Here is a 22461-nt window from a genome sequence, read left to right on the forward strand (position 1 = left end):
TGGTCATCGCCTAGCCCAGGCTTTCGGGGAAGGCACAAATGCTGAGCGGACAACTTCTCTGCTCACTGCCCTGGTCAGACCAGAGCACTACCTGCCATCAGAGTGCCCTACAGAAGAGGGTGACCATAATGACCATTTCCTAAGAGGAGCAAATAAGGCAACACCATGAGGGACCTAAGAATTGTGCTGGAAGAGTCTGACCCATGGGAGAAGTGCTCAAAATACTTCATTTACCTCCAGAAGGCAGAAGTGGGAGCAGTAAGGAGAAGATAATAAAAGTCAGATAAGTTTCATGTAACGAAAAACTGCTTCAATAATTAGAGCTACACAGAAGTAGAACAAGGTGCTTTGTGAGAAAGGCCCCTAAATGGGAGCTAGATGGCCTTATCGTGGACATGTTACAGAAGCTGGAAGAAGGGAGGCCCTTCAAATACAGAAAGCTTAACTACCTCACAAAGGATTACAGTATGTCACCTCCAAACAAAGGAACCTTTTTTATGTTCTGACTCTGACTAAGACAATGTACAGAAGATTACAAAATTACAAATGAAGCTAATTACAGTGAGATGAATGTATCTGGGACCATCTTCTAAGCTAATCCATAGCTTCAAAAGCAGCACTTACTGAGTGTTCATTTGCAGATTATTTATAGGAGATGGACTTTCTAAAATAAATAAATATTTGTGAAGTCAGAAAAGACAATACTGGCAATCCTAAACAAAAAGACATGATTTGTCCATGGATTATTCCAAAAATCAATATCAGCTATCAATATTTCTGAAATATCACTATCATTAGAAAACAGAACCATATCATTCTTTTCTGTTTTGTTAATAAAGCATTTTAATGATTGTGCTTATGATACTGATCTAGACTGGAAAGGTGACAACATATTTTTTTGTGACCTTTAATGAACTATTTATATACTTGAATTCTATGAAATCAGAATCTAACAAGTCATGTGATATAGTCTTATTTCCAGTTTGGAAAACTTATGCCCATCTTGCTAAGTAAGCAATTTTACAATTTATCCTTTTACAATTATCCCATTTATTTTGAAATTAATAAATAAAGCATGAGAGAGTTTGCATAACGGTATGAGAATGCTCATTTGTTTTTGTAACAAGATAAATATGAAAGAAATAAACAGATAGGTTTGTCCTATCCCAATTTAATATCTGTTTTCTCAATCACATTTTAAAAGATTACTATAAAAATGAATATATTCTAACTGTGGAAGGTTCAGAATAACAGGGCTTTCTGGCTTTCTTCAAACTCTAGACATAAATCAAGGAAGTATCTTCCTAAGATCACTTCTCAGATTTTTCTCTTATTTATAAAAATGATTCCAGGTATCAAATGTCCATCAGAATTCAAGGACAAAATTGACAAATTCATCATGAATTCCTGTAACTGAAAAAAAAAATTAAATGCCCAATTTCTTACACACACACACACACACACACACACTTGAGAAAACAAAGGGGGGAAAATTCTGATTCACTGTAAAGTACATATTATGTTTAGAGTTCAATCTTGTTAAGAAAAAAGGTAGCACTGCAAAGAGTAGTAAAAGCTCAGAATTTGAAATTGAAAAACCTGAAACCTGAATTGGAATTCCTCCTCTGCAATTTGCTATATGACTTATCCAGCTAATTCACATTTATTCAATGCTTACTATGTCATGTATTACATAATCTTATTTGATCCTAACAACCACCCTGGGAGGTGTTATTATTATTCTCATTTTACAATTGAGGAAACTGGGACAAACAGAAAGTAAATGACTTGCCAAGATCACACAGCTGTTGAGTGCTTAAGACCAACTTTGGTCTTAGGTCTTTCTGATTCCAGGCCTGCAAGTCTGTGCACTATGACACCTCCCCCTCCTCTCCCCCCATCAACCTCACCTAAGGAAGACAGGTAAAATTTCTTAACTTCTCTAAGCCGGAATCTCCTTCTAATTCTTAATCCTATAGTTTCATGAACAAAATTCCAAGATTTAAATTAATAGTATGTAAAGCCAGAATATGTAGGAAAACCCATGGTTCTTCAAGTTTTTTTCCTCTTCTTAATTGCAACTCCCTTTCAGATTTTTTCAAAATTTTTATTTAAAAAGTAGGAGCCCTGAACCATTTGTTGTGTGATCTTTATAAGTTATATAGCTCAATAAAATTTTTTTATTTTAAAATTTCTTTAAGTCATCCCATCCCTATTACAAAGAAAAGTTCTAAATGAAACAAGCCATCAGGAAAAGATTAACATCACATTTTTTTTCTTTTTCTTTTTAAAGAACACAGCAGGAAATACCTAAAATACTTCACCACATTACCCCAGTTCCTTCTTACCATGGTCAAGGATTATTAGCTGAGCGCCAGCCTGTGAATTTCCAACATCATTCTCTGCAATGCACTGATAAAATCCTTCATCTGATTTCACCAAACCCAAAACCTGAAGATTATGTTCCTTCTGAAAAATAAAAATAAAAATAATTTTATGATTCAATTATTGAACATTACTGTAGGTATAAACAAAAAGTGATCTAAATTTCATATTGTTGAATGTCTTTTAAAACTCACATTAATGAACAAGTAAAGGATCCACTATATTTCTGTTTTTTGCTTGTATTTTTATTAATTTTATAATTATAACATTTTTTGACAGTACATGTGCATAGGTAATTTTTTACATTATCCCTTGTACTCCCTTATGTTCCGAGTTTTTCCCCTATTTCCCCCCACCCCCTCCCCTAGATGGCAGGTATTCCCATACATATTAAATATGTTATAGTATATCCTAGGTACTATATATATGTGCAGAACCAAATTTTGTTGTTGTTGTTGCAAAGGAAGAATTGGATTCAGAAGGTAAAAGTAACCTGGGGAGAAAAACAAAAATAATGCTAACAGTTTACACTCATTTCCCAGTGTTCCTTCTCTGGGTGTAACTGATTCTGTCCATCATAGATCAATGATCCACTATATTTCTAACATAGATCTGCATCTAAGCTCTACATCTTCTTGTGAAGACGCACATAAGGAAAACTTTTGAAAGTAGATTTATCTCTAGCAAAATAGCAATCAGTATCATATGGTCATATTTAATGTCACTGGTGACATGACCTCAAGAATATTTATTAGCAAAGTTAAAATTCTTTTCTGGGACACTCATTTTAAAACTAAACTTTGATAATTCACACATCAGGACACAATGACATGCTGTAATTAACAGGTAAAAATATAGCTATTCAGTAAAGAAAGAGATAAAAGAATGAAATGGTAATACAGTTCTGACAGATGGATTTCTATTTCGTTTAATTTTTTGGGAGAATGCAACATGTTTTGTTGTGTTTTTCACTCACATCATTTTAGTATAGCCTATGAAGCACAATCAGGAATGTGATTATAAAGAAATACTAAACCTTTAGTAACATAATCTAGATTTCAAATTATCATTAGGTATTTATAAGATTTTTTTTACATGCATTACAGTATTGTATTCATATTAAGTGCTAAGCCTTAAAGAAATCTAATATGAGTTTACTCAGGAAAACAAAGAAATATGACTGAGGTGATAGGGAAAAGGCAGGAGAGTTTCATGAACTTTGGTCAGAACGAGTCCATTCATATTCTGTTTTGAAATTCTTTTCCCTAAAACTGGGCCTGAAAGTCTGGTCCCCACAAGTTAAGTCCCAAGAACATTGAGGCTGGAGTCCAGTTCTTAGTAATAGGACAGTCTCCAGGTAGAAAGAAGTCCAAATAGAGGCCCCAGAGGAACTTAATGATTTCCTCAGATGTGAAGCTAACCAGGGCATGATTAGGACTCAGCTATCCAACATTCTTTCTCTTTGTGACATGGATTTCTTGGCTTTCAATTCTCCAGTCAGAGAATTGATATTTGAGTGGTGCAAATTATAACTTGTTATGACCTGAGGCAAAGTATTTTGTTTTATTGGGTCTTCATTTTTTTCTTCTGATTAGATGATAAGGTTGGACTACATGACCTTCAAAAAGTCTCATGTATTGGAAAGTACTTTGTAAAACAATAACACTTTGTACAAACATAAAATGTTAGCATCTTTGTTCCATTGAAACAGCCCATATACAAGACCACAAATGATCTCTCCAATACTAGTTGAAAGCTATTCAGGTCCCCGTTCTGCCTCTTAAAAGCTGTGTGACTTTGATAAACTTGCTTTATCTTTCTGAGCCTTAGAATATTGATTTGTGTCATTTATCATCTACCTTTCTTGCCATTTTAATCTTTTCTTTTGTTTAAACATACATTAAATTCTTTAAGGAGAAAAGTAGGCTAATATCCTCAGTTCTGTTTTAGCTTTTGTCTCAAGTCTTCCAAAAAGGAATATATCTTAGAAATCTCTGTTCCTGAATCACAATATTGTTGTGAATAATCTGCTTTTTAAACCTTAATGCACCATAGTAACATCATCATTATTTTTGTATTGCATAAATGCAGTGTTCCAAATAGGCCCAGTTTTAGGGAAAAGTGCATCTTGAGGGCTTACTTAACTTGTATCCTAAGTGATTAGTTCAGTGTTTGGCATAGTGTAAGAACAACATAAATATGTTCTCTCTCTGTGTCTAGGATTTTTTATAAATATTTTTAAGTCTTTAGCTGTAAGTAAATGATCCAAGCTAGAAATAAAGTCAACCTTTGCAAGTATACATTGGAGAGTTGGAAACATCTTCTGAAAAAATACTTACAACAATCTTAAAGTAATCACTTGGGATGACCATGTCACCATTCTTGACCCATTTTACAGTTGGGGTGGGTTTCCCAGTCACTTCACATTCAAACACAATATCCATAGACTCATGTGCATATATATTAGCAGGCTTCTTCAGGAATTCTGGTGAAGCTTTGAAAGAAAAAGGACAAGAAATAATGAATATAACCCAAAGAGACAAATGTTGATAATCCAGCCTTACTGCTTAGAAACTGGGAGTTTCCATATTTCCTCCTTTACTACAACCTAGAGGATTCCTGAATCTAACTGCTGAAAGCATAAACTGGCCGTAAACTGACAACAAAGAACAGATGTTGGGAATTAATAATAAAAATAAAATTAGGTATTGGGTACAATTAGAAAACTCACTTTGACTTACTAGACCCTTTCTATATGTTTGCTGATAAAATTACCTAGGTTGAAAAAATAGAACAGAAACACTTTAACTGTAACAATATTAATGAATACTCCTATTGTTATTGCTCAGTCCTTTCAGCAATGTCCACCTCTCTGTGATCCCGTGGGCTTCCATGCCAGGAGTTTTTGGGGCAGACACTCTGTGAGTAGTTGCCATTTCCTTCTCTGGTGACAGAGATAAGTGTCTTTCCCAAGGGCACACAGCAAGTAAATTTCTGAGGCTAGATTTAAACACAGGTCTTCTTGACTCCAAGTCCAAGACACTTCTTTAATTATTAGGGAAGATTTGTAATGCTGTCATTCAGTCATTTCAGTTGTGTCCAAGTCTTTGTAACTTGATTTGAGGTATTCTTGGCAAAGGCAGTGCAGTGGTTGGCCTCTGCAACTCATTTTACAAATGAGGAAATTGAGGCAAACAAGGTAAAGTGACTTGGCCAGGATCACACAGCTAGGAAACATCTGTGGCCAGATTTTCACACAGATCTTCCTGATGCTGGGCCCAGCGTTCTATGTGTTTTACCGCCTGGCTCCTCAAAAATTGTAATACTAACATGGAATTGAAACTAGTCTCATTTTCTTCACCTTAAACAATTTCACATTTTAGAGAACAAGATGGCTATATGGTATGAGAGAAATACATGACAGACTGACTACACGAACAGGTTCATAGACAACACCATAGAAGCATAGTGCCAATAAGGTTTCTTTCATCCTGCTTGGCTATCCCTTCTAGCCCACTCCAGACAGCCAATATAGCCTTTTGTGAGAATATAATATATGCCTTTTAGTTTTTCAAAAGCATCCAATAAATTCACCATACTAGTTTTAAAGGTGTCAGGATTAGTAATGTTTTGTTTATTCCCTTTTTCTTTCTTTTCTTTTTTTTTGGGGGGAAGGGGAGGAGAAATAGATAATCATTATCACTGCTCTCTCTTAAAAGGGAAAAATACACAATCAAACTGTTCTCCTTCAAACAAAACAAATCCAAACATTGGTCATGTCTGAAAATGTGTGTGTCAGGCTGAATCTTGAGCCCATCATCTGTCTGTTAAAAAGTAGAAAGCTTACTTCCTCATCAATCCTCTGGAATAGTGTGGCTAGTCACTGCATGCTTCAATATTTTTAAGTCTTTCAAAGTCATTTTTCTTACCATATAATAGCTATTGTATAAATTAATCTCCTGGAAGTATTCAGTTTACACAAGTCCTTTCCTTTTTGTCATTTCTTATAACAGTATTATTCCATTATATTCATATACCATAATTTGTTTATCTATTCCTCAACTAAGAAACTCTCTTAAAAGCGCTTGGCATAGAGCCTCGCACATAGTAGGTACAATATATAAATACTCATCATCATCATCATCATCATAACCATAAAAGTGTATTTTTATGAATATTTCTATACATATAAGTCATAGGATCATATTTAGAACTGGGAAGAATTTTAGGCCATCAAAAGAAACCAAGTGATTTTTACCCAAGGAACAGGATGGCATATGGCAGAGACAGGATTTAAACTAGAAGGGCCCCGTCAATCCCCTGTTATGTCTCCCATGGTAAAATCCTTACTTGATCTCCTTGAGGGTCTATGTTGAGGAGAGAATAGGGACAGTGTAATGACATTCCAGAACACTGGGTCTGTATAGCATTGGTCATCTTCCCTTTTTGTATACTTTGCTAACCTGAAGGAGAACGTCAATGTTTTAATTTGCATTTCTCTTAGGGTTGCTGACAGTAATTTTCTTCTTTTGAGAAACTCCTGTTTTTATCCTTGGACCATTCCAAGGTAATGAAAAAAAAAGGCTGCTGGGTAATGATGGAGAAATGAGCCTCAAGAGTCAGCACTTGAGCTTAGAGAGAATCCTAGTTGCTAGAATTTAGACAGTATTTACATGGCACCAGGCACTGTGCTAAGTGATTTTCAAGTGAAGTGATGTCCCTTTTACAGCCTCCAGTTCTCTCTATTCCTCCTTTGATCAAATACTAGCCCCTTTCCGTTGCTACAGTAGGAGTCTCCTCTAGGCTCTTTGTTGGGCTTATGATGTTGGAGTTTATCATTTGCAGATGATCAGCTGAATAGTAAAGAAAATGCTGAATTAGAGCCTGTAAGGTTTAACCTAACTCTTCTTTCCAGATTTGTGAGATTTGCAATTTTGATTCCACATTATAGCATTCCAAGATTTCCATACAAATGGCATTAATGGAGGAATACTAGGGTTAAAAATGAGTTTTTGTGTGCAGAAGCACTCTGGAATAACTGAAAGCACTGTACAATTTTCCAAATGTAATGCAGCCTCCTCTTTTCTTTCTCTTTGATTCCAGGTCCAATTAGGTTTATTTCATTTAAAGAGTAGCTGATATACCAATGTTTCAAACATTTTTAAAAGTTTTATTACAGAAACTTTTCACTTCAAAAGAGATTCACCTGATGCTATTTACATAAACAATATTTGATAAATAAACTTAAGAGGCAGTTATTAAAAGAATGTGCTGAACAACCCTATAAAATCATCTGGTCAGTATACATTATTCATCTCTTTGTTTTGGTTTTCAGTGATATTTAAAAAAAACAACAATCACTTTTTGGATAGTTATGAATCTCACTGGGGAGACTCTGTAGTATTTTGAGGTTTGATGTAATCAGCATGTCCTCAACAAATGGGAATCTGAAAGATTCCCTAAAAAGAATTCTTCTTTGTGTACTCTGCATACTCTGTATGTTTCAACAAAGCAATGAGTATCTCTCTGGTGAGTTTCTATCTTTGGATTTCAAGACTTGCTTGAAACTGATAGCAGAGGACAATTTTTATTGATTATCCTCTGGGTTATGAATTCATCATACTGCAGCAAAACAAAGCTTTAAAGATCCTCCAAGGCAGGTTTTTTTTTCATCATGTTAAACTCTCATAATACCAACAATAATACTGATAACTTACTGTTTCTTTTTAGGCTATAATCAATTACAACGGTACAATATAAAATGCTATCAGGCTAATTCAATGACTTAAAAATAACTATTTTTGAAGATGACAGTGTAGGGGCAATATGTAGCTGAACTTTCCCAACAACTGGGAATCCTCCAATCTACTTTAAAATAATACCTCAGAAAAACATGACAATATCTATGTGAACTGATGCAAAGTGAAGGGAAAAATACAAATCATTATGCCCAAAACATTAATGCTGCAATGATAATCAATTGTGAAAACCTTGGGCTACTCTAAGGGACTCAAGATGAAAAAAAAAATTATCAATTTTCAGAGGGAGAATTGATTTACTCTAACTTGATTTACTTTAACTTTCTCACTTTACTTTTCTTATTTTTTCTTGGAAGTATGGCTAATATGGAAATGTTTTGAATTTCACCACATGTATAATTGATATTGCTTTTTGATATTTGCTTTTGATTGATATAGATATTGCAAATGCTTTCAAGTGGTTGTGTGAGGATGTGAGAGGAAGAGAGAAAATTTGGACCTCAAAATTTTAAAAAAAGGAAGTGTTAAGATAAATAACAAATTTTTAAAATAAAAATACATTGAGAGAAAATGACCGGTTTTGAATATTAATAATTTCCTCTCAAATGCCTTTTGAAGAATAACAACTTTTGTGATTTTTAAAAATTTCTCTGTATCTTCTAATATTTTAAAAATTGATCCTTTAGTATCCTTTTTTTTTCAGTATAATGTGGGCCTGGTCCAGTTGCTTTTCCTGCTTTCAACTTGAAACTATTGGTAGAAAATTAATCCATAACGCTAGCTTTTCGCACCTTTAGCTAGCTACCTAACTCTCAATTTATAACTCCTGAGATATAAACAGTAAATTTTGCAAAAGATAACAAACTATAATGTCATAACTTGACAAAAAATGCCAATATACTTTTATTGGGGAGCTCATTAAAAGATATTTAGAAAAATATTTGGGTTTCAACTACATTTTGGTCTTAAAAGAAACCTCCTCTAATGCAACATTGGTGTCTAATTAGAGTTCTAAAATTTATTGAAAAACAATAAATTAAAGACCAAACTAATAATTCTTTGTGCTGCTTTTCTAGTAACATTTCTTGTAACAAAATGCCATAAAGTTAATCAGATAACTCCTTCTCAGAAGCATCTGGGTTCACTGCCCCCCAGTGATCTCTGGTTTCCAAGATAAGGGGTACCTTAACTCTTTTTCCTCTTTTCTTACAGCCTTTGCCACCATTCATCTATTTCCTTGGAAGAGCTCAAATATGTTTGACCCAACTACCAGAAATGGGTTAATTAGCAAATGAACACATATGAGTCACTACCTGGGATGATGGATAAGGAATATTTAGGATTTCTAGGAAACTATGTTAGTTCTATAAATAACTGTGGTAAACCCTGGTGAATTCCCTTTCAAATACATTCCCTTTCAAATAACTTTAAAATGCCCCACATTCAATTTTGAAACAGCACAAGCAACATTTTTCCAATCCAAGACAACTAAGATTAGCCGGTCAGGTCCGTGACCTCAGGTAGGAGTCAGCCCAGAACCTGTGGAGCAGTGGCCCTGGTACTACAAGGAGAGAAGCAGCAATGACTCTGGGAACACAGAGCCCAGAAGAGGAAAAGGGCTTGGCCAGAGATCAGGGGAAGGTGGTGTGGGATCCCAAGATTCCCAAGGAGAGCAGTGACCAGACCTTTCCCTAGAGCACAACACCACAGCAGCACAGAGAACTTTTTTTTTTTAATTCATTTTTCCAAATTATCCCCTCCCTCCCTCCACTCCCTCCCCCCGATGGCAGGTAATCCCATACATTTTACATGTGTTACAATATAACCTAGATATAATACATGTGTGTAAATACCATTTTCTTGTTGCACATTAATTATTAGCTTCCGAAGGTATAAGTAACCTGGGTAGACAGACAGTAGTGCTAACAATTTACATTCACTTCCCAGTGTTCCTTCTCTGGGTATAGTTATTTCTGTCCTTCATTGATCAACTGGAAGTGAGTTGGATCTTCTTTATGTTGAAGATTTCCACTTCCATCAGAATATATCCTCATACAGTATTATTGTTGAAGTGTATAGTGATCTTCTGGTTCTGCTCATTTCACTCAGCAACAGTTGATTTAAGTCTCTCCAGGCCTCTCTGTATTCCTCCTGCTGGTCATTTCTTACAGAGCAATAATATTCCATAACCTTCATATACCACATTTTACCCAACCATTCTCCAACTGATGGACATCCATTCAACTTCCAGTTTCTAGCTACAACAAAAAGAGCTGCCACAAACATTTTGGCACACACAGGTCCCTTTCCCTTCTTTAGTATTTCTTTGGGATATAAGCCCAATAACAGCAATGCTGGGTCAAAGGGGATGCACAGTTTGACAACTTTTTGGGCATAGTTCCAGATTGCTCTCCAGAATGGCTGGATTCTTTCACAACTCCACCAACAATGTATCAGTGTCCCAGTTTTCCCACAGCCCCTCCAACATTCATCATTATTGCAGCACAGAGAACTTGCAAAGTATGAAGCCTGAAACTTGGGCTAATACTTATTTGTATCCAGGTGACAAAAACCCCACTTTAACATGAAGTTCAAAGCCAAGAAATGGGCTGAGAAAATGAGGAAATAAGAAAAAAGAACTTGGCCACAGAGGTACAATAGTGATAGAGAAAATAAAGAAAACTCAGAAGACGGTGCCAGGAAACCAGCTCAAAGCTTCAGAGAAAAATCCAAATGGAACCCAAGTCTAACAAGAGTTACTATTAAAATTAAAGAAAGAGATGAAGGGGGTAGAGAAAAATTGAGAAAAGAAATGAGAATGAAGTATGAATATTATGAAAAGAAAATTAATAGCTCTAGTAAAAAGAAGCACCAAAAATGCTTTAGAAAATAGATTTAGAAACAACTGGCTTAATGGCAAAAGAGGTTAAAAAAATCAAAGAAATTAATTTCTTAAAAAGCAGAATAAGCCAAATGGAAAAGAAGATATAAAAATTCACTGAAGAAAATAACTCTTTAAAAATTAATAATTGGGCAAGTAGAAGCAAATGATTCCGTAAGACATTAAAAAATAAAACAAAAAAGATCAAAAAATAAAAAAAATAAAATGTGAAATATTTCATCAGAAAAAACTAGTGACCTAGAAAACAGATTGAGGAAAGATCATTTAAGAATTATTAGACTATCTGAAAGTAATGATCAAAAAAGAACCTAGACGCATTTCAAGAAATTAAAAAGAAAACTGTCCCCCAAATCTTAAATTCAAAGGGTAAAACAGAAATTAAAAGAATCTATTGATAACATCCTGAAAAAAATCCCCAAATGAAAACTCCCAGGAATATGCTAACCAAATCTCAGCACTCCCAGGGGTCAAGGAAAAAAATATTTTAAGCAGCCAGAAGGAAACCATTCAAATATTGTAGAGGAACAGTCAGGACTACACAAGATTAAAGGAGGAGAAATATTGGAATATGATATTCCTGTAGGTAAAGGAGCTAGAATTACAACCAAGAATAACTTAAACAGTAAAACTAAGTACAGTCCTTCAGGAGAAAGATGGACATTTAATGAAACAGAATTTTCAAGCATCCCGAATGACAAGACAAGAACTGAATAGAAATATTGACATCTAACTAAAAGACTTAAGAGAAGCATAAAAAGATAAATAGAAAAAAGGAACCATGAGGGATTCAATTAGGTTAAACCATTTACCTTTTTATAAGAGATGACATATAAGAATTTTATCATTAGGACAGTAAGAAAGAAGATTCCAGTGTAAGTCGGTTATGATGGAATGACCTCCTTAAATATATAAAACTAAGGAGTGAGAATCAGGAAGTAGGGAAGTAGGGAGAAGGGGAGTAGGGAAAAGAGAGAGAAGAATGGGGAAAATTATGTCGCATTCAAGAGAAACCAAAGAAAAAGCTTTTACAATGGATAGGAAAAAGGGGAAGGGCAATGTTGGAACCTCAATTTTATTTAAATTGATTCAAAGAGTGAAGAATGTACATACATTCAATTGATTATAAAAATCTAACTTATGCAACAAGGAAGAAGGAGGAGAAAGGTCTAAGAAAAACTGGGGAAGAAGAAGACAAAAAGAAGAAGGGTAGATTAAGGAAGTCAGAAATAAAACAGACTTTAGAAGAACAGGATAAAAAGAAAGAGAAATGGGTAAAAAAAATAGATTAGAAGTTATTACTTACAACTGTGAATGGGAATGGGATGAACTTATTCATAAAATGGAAGAAGATAATGGAATAGATCAGAAATCAGAATCCAAAGATATGTTGTTTGCAAGAAACTCAAAGACACATACAGATTAAAATAAGTAGCTGTGGAAATACCTATTATGCTTTAGCATAAGTTAAAAAAAAAAGGCAAAAGCAAAAATAATCTAAGTGAGATAATCAGTGAAACTACATTTTGCTAAAAAGAATGTAAACAAGTAATACTGAAGGCAACAAGATTAATTCTAATGGATGTGACTCATTCCAACAATGAGATGATTGAGGTCAGTTCCAAAAATCTTATAATAGAGAGGGCCATTTACACCCAGAGAGAAGATTGTGGGAACTGAGTGTGGATCACAACATAGCATTTTCACTCTTTTTGTTGTTGTTTTCTTGCATTTTGTTTTCTTTCTAATTTTTTTTCTTTTTGCTCTGATTTTTCTTGTTCATCAAGATAACTGTGCATCACGTACTGGATTTAACATATATTTTTAACATGTTTAACACATATTGAATTACTAGCCATCTAGGGGTGGGGGTGGGGAGAAAGGGGAAAATTTGGAACACAAGGCTTTGTAAGGGTCAATGTTGAAAAATTATCCATTTTTTAAATAAAAAAATGAAAATCTTTACAGTAAGATTCTCTAATGAAGTACTTATTTTTCAAATATATAGGAAACTGAGTCAAAAATTTAAAAATAAAGAGCTATTCCCCAATTGAAAAATGGTCAAAGGATATGAGTAGGCAATTTTCAGAAGAAATCAAAATTATCTATACTCACAAGAAAAGTGCTCAAAATCACTGAGTAGAGAAATGAAAATTAAAACAACTCTAAAAGTGCCACTTCACACCTATCAGAAAATACAGATGGTAGAAGGAATATGGGAAAATTGGCACACTAATGAATTGTTGGTAGAATTATGAACTGATCCAACCATTCTGAAAAATAATTTAGAACTATGTCCAAAAGTCTATAAAACTAACATTTGACTCAGCAAAACCACTACTAGATCTAAATCCCAAGGAAATCAAAGAAAAAGAGAAAGCACCGAAATGTGCAAAAATATTTAAAGCAGCTGTTTTCATGGTAGCAAAGAATTGGATATTAAAGGGATGCATATCAATTGGAGAATTGCTAAATAAGTTGTATTATGTAATTGTGATGGAATACTATTTTGCTATAAAAATGGCAAAAGGGAAAGTTTCAGAAAATCCTGGGAAGAAATACATGAACTAATGCAAAGTGAAGTGAACAGAACCAAGAGATTATTGTATACAATACCAAATAACAGTACAATGACCAATTGACAAAAACTTAGCTACCCTAATCAATACAAAGACAATTCTGAAGTACTCAAGATGAAAAATTCTATCTACCTACAAAGAGAAAATTGATGAACTTTAATTACAAATTAAGGTTTAATTTTCTAACTTTCAAAAAAATGAGGATGAGTGATATGTGGAAAAGATAATATATGTGAAAATTTTATCAGTCAGCAAGCATGCTTTAAGACTCTTATAATGTGCAAAGTCTGGGTTAAGGACTAGGGTGACAAAGATAAAAATTAAAATCTTCCCAATTGATAAATGGCCAAAGAATATGAATGGGCAGTTCTGAAACAAAGAAAACAAAGCTGTCTAGGACTAATGACATCAATGTTTGAAAGCACTAGGAGAGAAATAAAAATTAAAGTCTCTGTTTCCACTTGATGAGGTTTAGGTTTTGGGGTTCTGGGAACCAAAACATGATGTCTAGATTTAGGGTTGTTAGGGAACCAAATGATGAGATTAAATTCAGGGAACCAAAATGGGATTAGGGTTCCTGGTGGTCAGGGAGTTAAATGATTAGGTCTAGTGGCAGGTCTGGGGTTTAGGGAACCAAATGGAGAGGTTCACAAGACACAATAGTTAGTGATTATAGTAATTTAGTGTTTGATAAATTCAAAGATTTAAGCTTCTGGGATAAGAATTCACTATCTGACAAAAACTGCTGGAAAAATTGGAAAACATTATGGCAGAAACTGGGTGATGGATGACTAACACTTAACAATCTATGCCAAGATAATGTCAAAATAGATTCATGATTTAGACATAAAGAGTGATATTATAAGCAAATTAGGAGAACAAGGGATAGTCTACCTCTCAAGTCTGTGGAGAAGGAAAGAATTTATGACCAAAGAAGAACTAGAAAACATTAAGAAATACCAAATAGACAATTTTGATTATGTTAAATTAAAAGTTTGCACAACAACAAGAAAATGGTATTTACACACATATATTGTATCTAGGTTATATTGTAACACATGTAAAATGTATGGGATTGCCTGTCATCGGGGGGAGGGAGTGGAGGGAGGGAGGGGATAATTTGGAAAAATGAATAAAAAAAAAACTTTGCACAAACAAAAACAATGCAGCCAAGATCTAGGAATAATTTTTTTACAGCTGAGGTTTCTCAAAAAGGCTTCATTTCTAAAATATATAGAAAACTGACTCAAAACTATAAGAATACAAGACATTCTCCAACTGATAGTCAAAGAATATGAATAGATAATTTTCAGATGAAGAAATTAAAGTCATATCTTTTCAAAAGAAAAATGTTCTAAATCATTATTGATTAGAAAAATACAAATTAAGACAACTCTAAAGTACCACTTCACACCTCTAAGATTGGCTAAGATAACAGGGAAAGATCATAATGATTGTTGGATGAGATATGGGAAAATTGGAACACTAATATATTGTTGGCAAAGTTGTGAAGTGATCCAACCATTCTGGAGAGCAATTTGGAACCATGCCCAAAGGGCTATCAAACTATGCATACCCTTTGATCCAGCAGTGTCTATCTGGGTCTATATACCAAAAAGATAATAAAAGAGGAAAAAGGACTCACATGGGCAAAAATGTTTATAACAGCTCTTTTCTGTAGTGGCAAGAAACTGGAAACTGAGTGGATACTCATCAGTTGGGGAATGGCTGAGGAAGTTATATTATTATATATTACATTACATATCATATTATTACATATTATTATAATATTACATATTATTATATATTACATTATATATTATATATTACATCAGAATGTAATGGGATATTAGTGTTCTATAAGAAATGATGAGCAGGCTGATTTCAAAAAAAGCCTGAACTGATGCTGAATAAAGCAACCAAGAGAACAATGTACAACAGTAATACAGGATTTTGTGAAGATCTACTATGTCAGAAGTAGTTCTTCCCAGAAATGTAGTGATCCAGGACAATTCCAATATGGAGACTAAAGGTGGATCAAAGCACAGTATTTTGATCTTTTATAATTGTTCTTTGTTTGCTTTTTCTTTTTTCTTTTTGATCTTATTTTTCTTGTACAGCATGACAAATATGGAAATATGTTTAAAAGAATTACATACATTTAGCATATATCAGATTGCTTGCTGCCTTGGCAAAGGGAAGAAAAATTTGGAAGTTTTGCAAAAATGAATGTTGAAAACTATCTTTACATGTATTTGGAAAAATAAAATACTATTGGAAAAAAAGAGAAAGAAAAGGTGAACTTTTCACCTTTTGCCAAATAAACTCTAACATTCACAAGTGGTCCAGTTCCATCCTGTCTTCTCCAATACATTTAACCCTTCTAACCTGCTCACTCACATATCTTCATTTTCTCCTTGTTTATTGGCCACTTTGCTACAAACATGCTCATGTCTTTCCCCACTAGCTATGGTTTTATCACTTTTCACTCCACAATAGTAGAATTTATTAAGACATAAGGGTTCCACTTCCTTTCTTTTCTTTTCTTTTCTGTTTTGTTTTCTTTCCTTTTCATTCTTTTCTAAACTCTCTGCTGTCTGGATTTTGACTTTACTGCTCAACCAAATCTGCTCTCTCTAAAAATTCAATTTTCTTTTCAATGCCAAATTTATGGCCCTTTTTTCTTCTTCCTTCTCTTTTCCCTAAGTGTCCATGATATCACTCTCTCAGTTAACCTATATATCTGATTTTTCAGTTTCCTTTGCTGAATTTTCATGCAAGGTACACCTGCCAGTAGTTCATGTTCCCCAAGGTTCTCTACTGGGGACTCTTCTTTTTGTGATTTTTACTATTTTTCTTGGCTAGCATGATCTCAATCACCTCTCTGCTGATGATTTTATTTTTTTATATATTATAGCTTTTTATTTACAAGATATATACATGGGTAATTTTTCAGCATTGGCCCTTGTAAAACCTTCTGTTCCAACTTTTCCCCTTCTTCCCCTACCCCCCTCCTCCCCCAAATGGCAGTAGACCAATACATGTTAAATATGTTAAAATATATGTTAAATACAATATATAGTTATTTTGCTGTACAAGAAGAATAGGACTTTGAAATAATGTACAATTAACCTGAGAAGGAAATCAAAAATGCAAGTGGACAAAAACAGAGGGATTGGAAATACTATGCAGTGGTTCACACTCATCCCCCAGAGTTCTTTCACTGGGTGTAGCTGGTTCTCTTCATTATTGAAAAAATTGAACTGATTTGGTTCATTTCATTGTTGAAGAGGGCCACGTCCATCAGAATTGATCTTCATACAATATTGTTGTTGAAGTATATAATGATCTTCTGGTCCTGCTCATTTCACTCAGCATCAGTTCATGTAAATCTCTCCAGGCCTTTCTGAAATCATCCTGTTGGTCATTTCTTACAGAACAATAATTTTTCATAATATTCATGTGCCACAATTTATTTAGCCATTCTCCAATTGATGGGCATCCACTCAGTTTCTAGTTTCTGGCCACTACAAAAGGGCTGCCGCAAACATTCTTGCACATACAGGTCCCTTTCCCTTCTTTAAGATCTCTTTGGGATATAAGCGCCATACTAACACTGCTGGGTCAAAGGGTATGGACAGTTTGATAACTTTTTGAGCATAGTTACAAATTGTTCTCCAGAATAGCTGGATGTATTCACAATTCCACCACCAATGTATCAGTATCCCAGTTTTCCCACATCCCCTCTAACACTCTCTGCTGATGATTTTCACATTTACTTATCTAGTGGTAACCTATCTCCTAAACTCCAGATTTCACATTTCTAATTACCAATTAGACATCTCAAATTGGATAAATTGTTAGAAATCCTGAACTGAATTCACTATCTTTCCATTTAATCCTCCCCTCTTCTGAACTTGTCTATTATTGTTAAGTGTACAACAATGATCCCAGTTACCCAGGATTTCAACCTCAGTCCTATCCTCTATTCCTCCTTTTCCCTCACCATCTCTATCCAATCGATTGCCAAGTTCTGTTGATCAAGCCTTTAAAACATCTCTTTGATACGCTTCCTTCTCTGCCCTCCACAGTGTCTCTATCTCAGTGGCTTGTTCCCTGCCAACAGTCTCTGCCCAGTCAGTCAAATTAATCTTTCCAAAATACAGAATTAGCCATGCTTCTGCTCCTAGACAAACCCAATGGCTCCCTATGGCCTCCAGAACCAAATATCAAGTCCTCAGTCATTAAAGCCCTTCTCCACTGGACTGCTGCTGCCTCTTGGGTACTCTTGAAGCATGCTCCCCATGTGGCTGTGACTTCCTCAGGCTCCTCAGACAAGATGCTCCATCTCCAGACATGGGGGCACCCACATGCCACATTGTTCCTTCACTATCTTTGCCTCGGCTTTAACCTTGAGTTCTGGGTAAAATGCCATCTTTTGTGACAGGCTCCCTGGACCGTCTTCATCCCAGTGCCCTCCTCTCTGCCTTTTCATGGTTGTTTTCACACAGTCGTCCTCACTAGCTAAGAAGGTTCTTGGGAACAAGATGGCTGGAGCTTTCCTCTAAACCCTTAAAACCCATGACCAGGCACAAGCTTTCCACCAGCTCCCCCACTTCTAATCATCTCGCTGCTGCTCCTGATGGCTTGCTGCTGCTGCTGCTGCTTGGTTCCCTGAGACTCCCTCCCTCCCCCAAGGCCTCGTCCATCTCCCAAGTCCCTCTGAGGGCCTCTTCTCCCAGGTGCTGGGAAGCTTCCTCATAGGCTGGCTGCCCACTCCCCCATGGCTCTTCTGCTAGTTGTTCATGCATGTAGCTATTACCCACTGCAGAGGAGAGGGATCATGGGATCATAAACTGAGAGCAAGAAAGGGAAGCCCCAGATTCTGTTCACAATAGTGTGGCCACCAAGGGTATGGGGGGCTTCCTGACACCCGGCCCAGCCCCTATCCACTACGTCCCCGAAGCCCTGGAGCTGGCACTAAAAGAAATAGGACCCTCGAAGAATTCAAAGTCAGTTCTAGGCCTGAGGTAGAGGCAAATGTGCAAATGTGTGGGAATGAGAGCAGCCCCAAGGGGACCTATTACCCCCACTTACAAAGTTACACTAAAGCCTAGCACCTTCTTGGGCATTAAAGGCTTGAATTGCTATTTCTTTTGACCTTCTAAACATCTCTGTAAGGCTCCTGATTTATAGATGAGAAAACAGAAGCAGACAGAGGTTAGATATCTCATCTAAGGTTACAGAACTAGTAAGTACTTATGGCAAGATCTGGACTCTTCCTGCCTCCAAGTCCAGTACTAAATCCTAGGGTTGTTCAGTATACTAAATAAACTAATCTTCAAATCCCTCAATTGCTTTAGAATGACCTATTTCTAAAGCATTCATTGATATACTGATTAAATGGAGTTCTTTGTTAATTAAAGCTGCTTTTTAAAAAATTATTTTAAACATAAACCAATTTTTTCCAACTTACTCACTTTAGTGTTGTCCTTTACCTGTAATTAACAAAGTTTCACTTACTATGTTGGTTAAATCAGTTTATTTTAAGTATAAACAGATGAAAATGTTTTAACTTTACTGATATATTAGCCTTTAGCTGGTGCTACAATATTACTTAATTTTGGCATTTACAGCAGAGTCAATCCATTTAAAATTTTTTCCAACTCACAATATAGTTATTAAATAAACAAAGGCTTTAAAAGACTATTTGGAAAAAAAATTATAAATAATTTCTAAATTTGTCAATTGCTTTTCCCTTTCCAGAATTAAAATAGAATACCTTTAAAACGTTCTCTTAGATTCCAACAACCTCAGTAGTTAGTATTCATACCAATTAAATAAATGTAAGTACAGATGTTTGTGGTAGGAAATCAAATTGATAACCAGAGAGCAAATGAGTCAATTACCATAGAAAATAAGATTTGTAATGGAAGATTATGTGTCTCCTTACCAAAGAGATAATTAAAGTTCAAAGAATCCTTGGCAGTTCAGTCTTACCTCCTGATCTCTTCTAATGGCATTACCATACCAAAGACAATTTTAATTGCTAAATGTTCAAGTGGAATTTAACATGTAGAATACATTATACTTGTGCAGACCTTTTTTAGAAACCTCATTTAATTTCCTCACTGTTGAAAAGTACTTTAAATGCAGAAAAGCAAACAATCAATTCCAGTGGAAACCAATGTGTTTATGAATAGTTCAATCTTCAGACCAAGATTGAAGGGTGTCTGACAGCTTTCATTGGTAGCTCTGTTTATGAATTTTCCATTTCTTGGATTTTAAAGATTTTTGGCTATGTACTCTGAAGTGCTGGTGGGCACAGTACTAAAGGAAAGTGGCCTGGCTATCTTGAAGCATCTTTTACAATATTAAGGCGCTCCAAAATAGGAAATTAACATTTTAACAATTTCTAGACCTTTAAAGGAACTTTCTTATCAGAGCATACTTAATCGCTCCTTATATTAGCCCCAATTAATGGAGTAAAAAGCTTGTTACCCAAGAATTCTTAAAGAAGCTTTCGCTCTTTATAAATTAGAACTTTTCTTGGGTCTCCAAGAACAATATGAAATCATAAACATGCTTCATAATCATTAAAAATTAGGTATCTTAGTTTGGAATACTATGAAATAAATATTTTGAAATTTCTTTGATTATTCTTCTTCCCTTTTTTTTTCTTTGCCAAGCTATAAGTAATCTCACATGACAATCTCATTTGATCTTAAACAACACTTTTTTTTTATCACTTAAGCATTTTTAAAAATTCAATTTCTAAGGGATCTAGTTGTGTGAGCACTCTCTACTATAAATTTTTGTATAAAAGAGGAAAGTCTAGTTGACACTAACATATACCTGAAAGATTTCAAAGAGTTCTGAGAAATAAAAGTAGGAGCTATATGCTACCAAGCTGAAAAACTTAGAACAACATGGCCACACTGCATAAAGCAGAATAATAAGAAAGAGTTCTATGTATATTCCAATGAAGATGTCAATTTACCTATACAACTCGTACTCAGGAGGATCATTATACTAATCTACAAATTAGTTACATAATAGGGAGAAGAGCCTTAATCCCAGGATTTTTAATGAGGTTTTCCCTGAAAGTTTACCTTTTATTTTCAACTACTCCATTAACATAAAGTTTACATAGTGTTGGATAAATAATTGGCAGCTTTCTTTTAGGCAATGAAGAGTTACCCCAAAAAAGAGATGAAATAAACTGCAAGTTCAGAATGAGTTCACACTATAACATGGCAGCCAGAAAAGGTCCAGAATTAAATTTATAGAAAGTGTGTGTGTACAAATATAATCTATATACATATATATATATATATATATATATATATATATATATATATATAAATATACACACAATTCTGTAGGTTTCACATCAGATATAGAGAAGTAGCTCCTCCACATCCCCAAACAATTATTATTACATACACACACAGTGAATTCTATTCACAACTACAGACAGAGAGCAGGAGCTTGGCCCAGGATCCAGAAATCTCAAGTTCTGCCCAGGAGAGCTATCGCTACTGTGATCACGACTACTTTGCCATCTCAATTAAAAACGGTTTGTAGATTAGGGAAACAGGCAGGCAGGCAGACACAGATAGATAGATAACCATATCCTCCAATCCCTTTACATGCATCCCCCTGGAGTCAGAGGCCTGAGTTCAAGTCCAGTCTCAGGCACTAAGCAGCAGTGTGGCTCTGGGCAAATGACTTACCCTGTATGTCTCAGGTCCTCATCTGCAAAAGGAGCTAGAGAAGACAACAGCAAATTATGCCAGCATCTTTTCCAGAAAAAACCCACAAACAGGAAGAAAATAATGAAAGATATAAAACCAGAAGAGAAGCTCCTCAGCTTGGAAGGTGTCCAACACTCCAATCATACGGGAGACAACAACAAAAAAATATTCTAAAGAAAAGAAGAAAGCAAAATGGCTGTCTAATGAGGCTTTACAAATTGTTAAAGAAAGAAGTAAAGCAAAAAGGAAGGGAAAAATGGAAAGCTATGACAACAGAGCAGAGAATTCCAGAGAACTGAAAGGAGAGATGTGGTTTTCTTAAAATGAATAATGCAATAGAAAAGACAGATCTCTTTGAGAAAATTAGAGACATCAAGAAGGAATGTTTCATGCAAAAACAGGCATGATAAAAGACAAAATTGGCAAGAACTTAACAAAAGCAGAAGAGATTAAGAAAAGGTGGCAAGAATGCACAAAAAACTATACAAGAAAGATCTCACCCTTATCAATAGCCATGATGGCGTGGCTATTGATTTAGATTCATATATCCTGGAGGATGCCTTAGATAACACTGATAACAAATAACCAGGCTAGTGGAAGTGACAGAATTCCAAATGAACTATTTAAAATCCTAAAAGACTAGGCCACATGCTACACTTATTTTGTGAGCAAATTTGGAAAATTTAGCAGGGGCCAAAGATTTGGAAAAGATCTGTTTATGTCCCAATTCTAAAGAAGGACAATTCCAGAGAATGTTCACTTCATTGAATAATGCACTCGTTTCACATATCAGCAAGGATATGCTTAAGATTCTGCAATCTGGACTTCAACAATATGTGGAACTAAGAATTACTAAAAAGCAGAGTGGTTTTCAAAGAGGCGGAGGAACTAGAGACCAAATTGCCAACATTCACTGAATTATGGAGAAAGTAAGAGAGTTCCCAAAAAACCCTACTTCTGCTTCATCTACTATACGAAAGCCTTTGACTATGTGGATTACAACAAAACACACTAAATTCTCAAAGAAGGGGGATACCAGATCATTTCACATGTCTCCTGAAGAATCTGTAGATCAAGAAGCA

General features: G+C 35.0%; 1 protein-coding gene across 8 annotated transcripts in view; it reads right to left on the reverse strand.

The window, feature by feature from the left end:
- The window catches only part of NEO1 (neogenin 1), a 224933-nt gene that overhangs the window by 115445 nt on the left and 87027 nt on the right, over positions 1 to 22461 (reverse strand). For all 8 annotated transcript variants that reach the window (XM_074296256.1, XM_074296255.1, XM_074296254.1 and 5 more), the window contains exons 6-7: positions 4725 to 4879; positions 2349 to 2469 (exon numbers count right to left, since the gene is read on the reverse strand). In XM_074296256.1, coding sequence (XP_074152357.1) covers positions 2349 to 2469; positions 4725 to 4879 — 276 coding nt within the window. The remainder of the gene's footprint in view (positions 1 to 2348; positions 2470 to 4724; positions 4880 to 22461) is intronic.

Source organism: Sminthopsis crassicaudata, chromosome 2 (assembly GCF_048593235.1).
Source record: "Sminthopsis crassicaudata isolate SCR6 chromosome 2, ASM4859323v1, whole genome shotgun sequence".
NCBI lineage: Eukaryota > Metazoa > Chordata > Mammalia > Dasyuromorphia > Dasyuridae > Sminthopsis > Sminthopsis crassicaudata.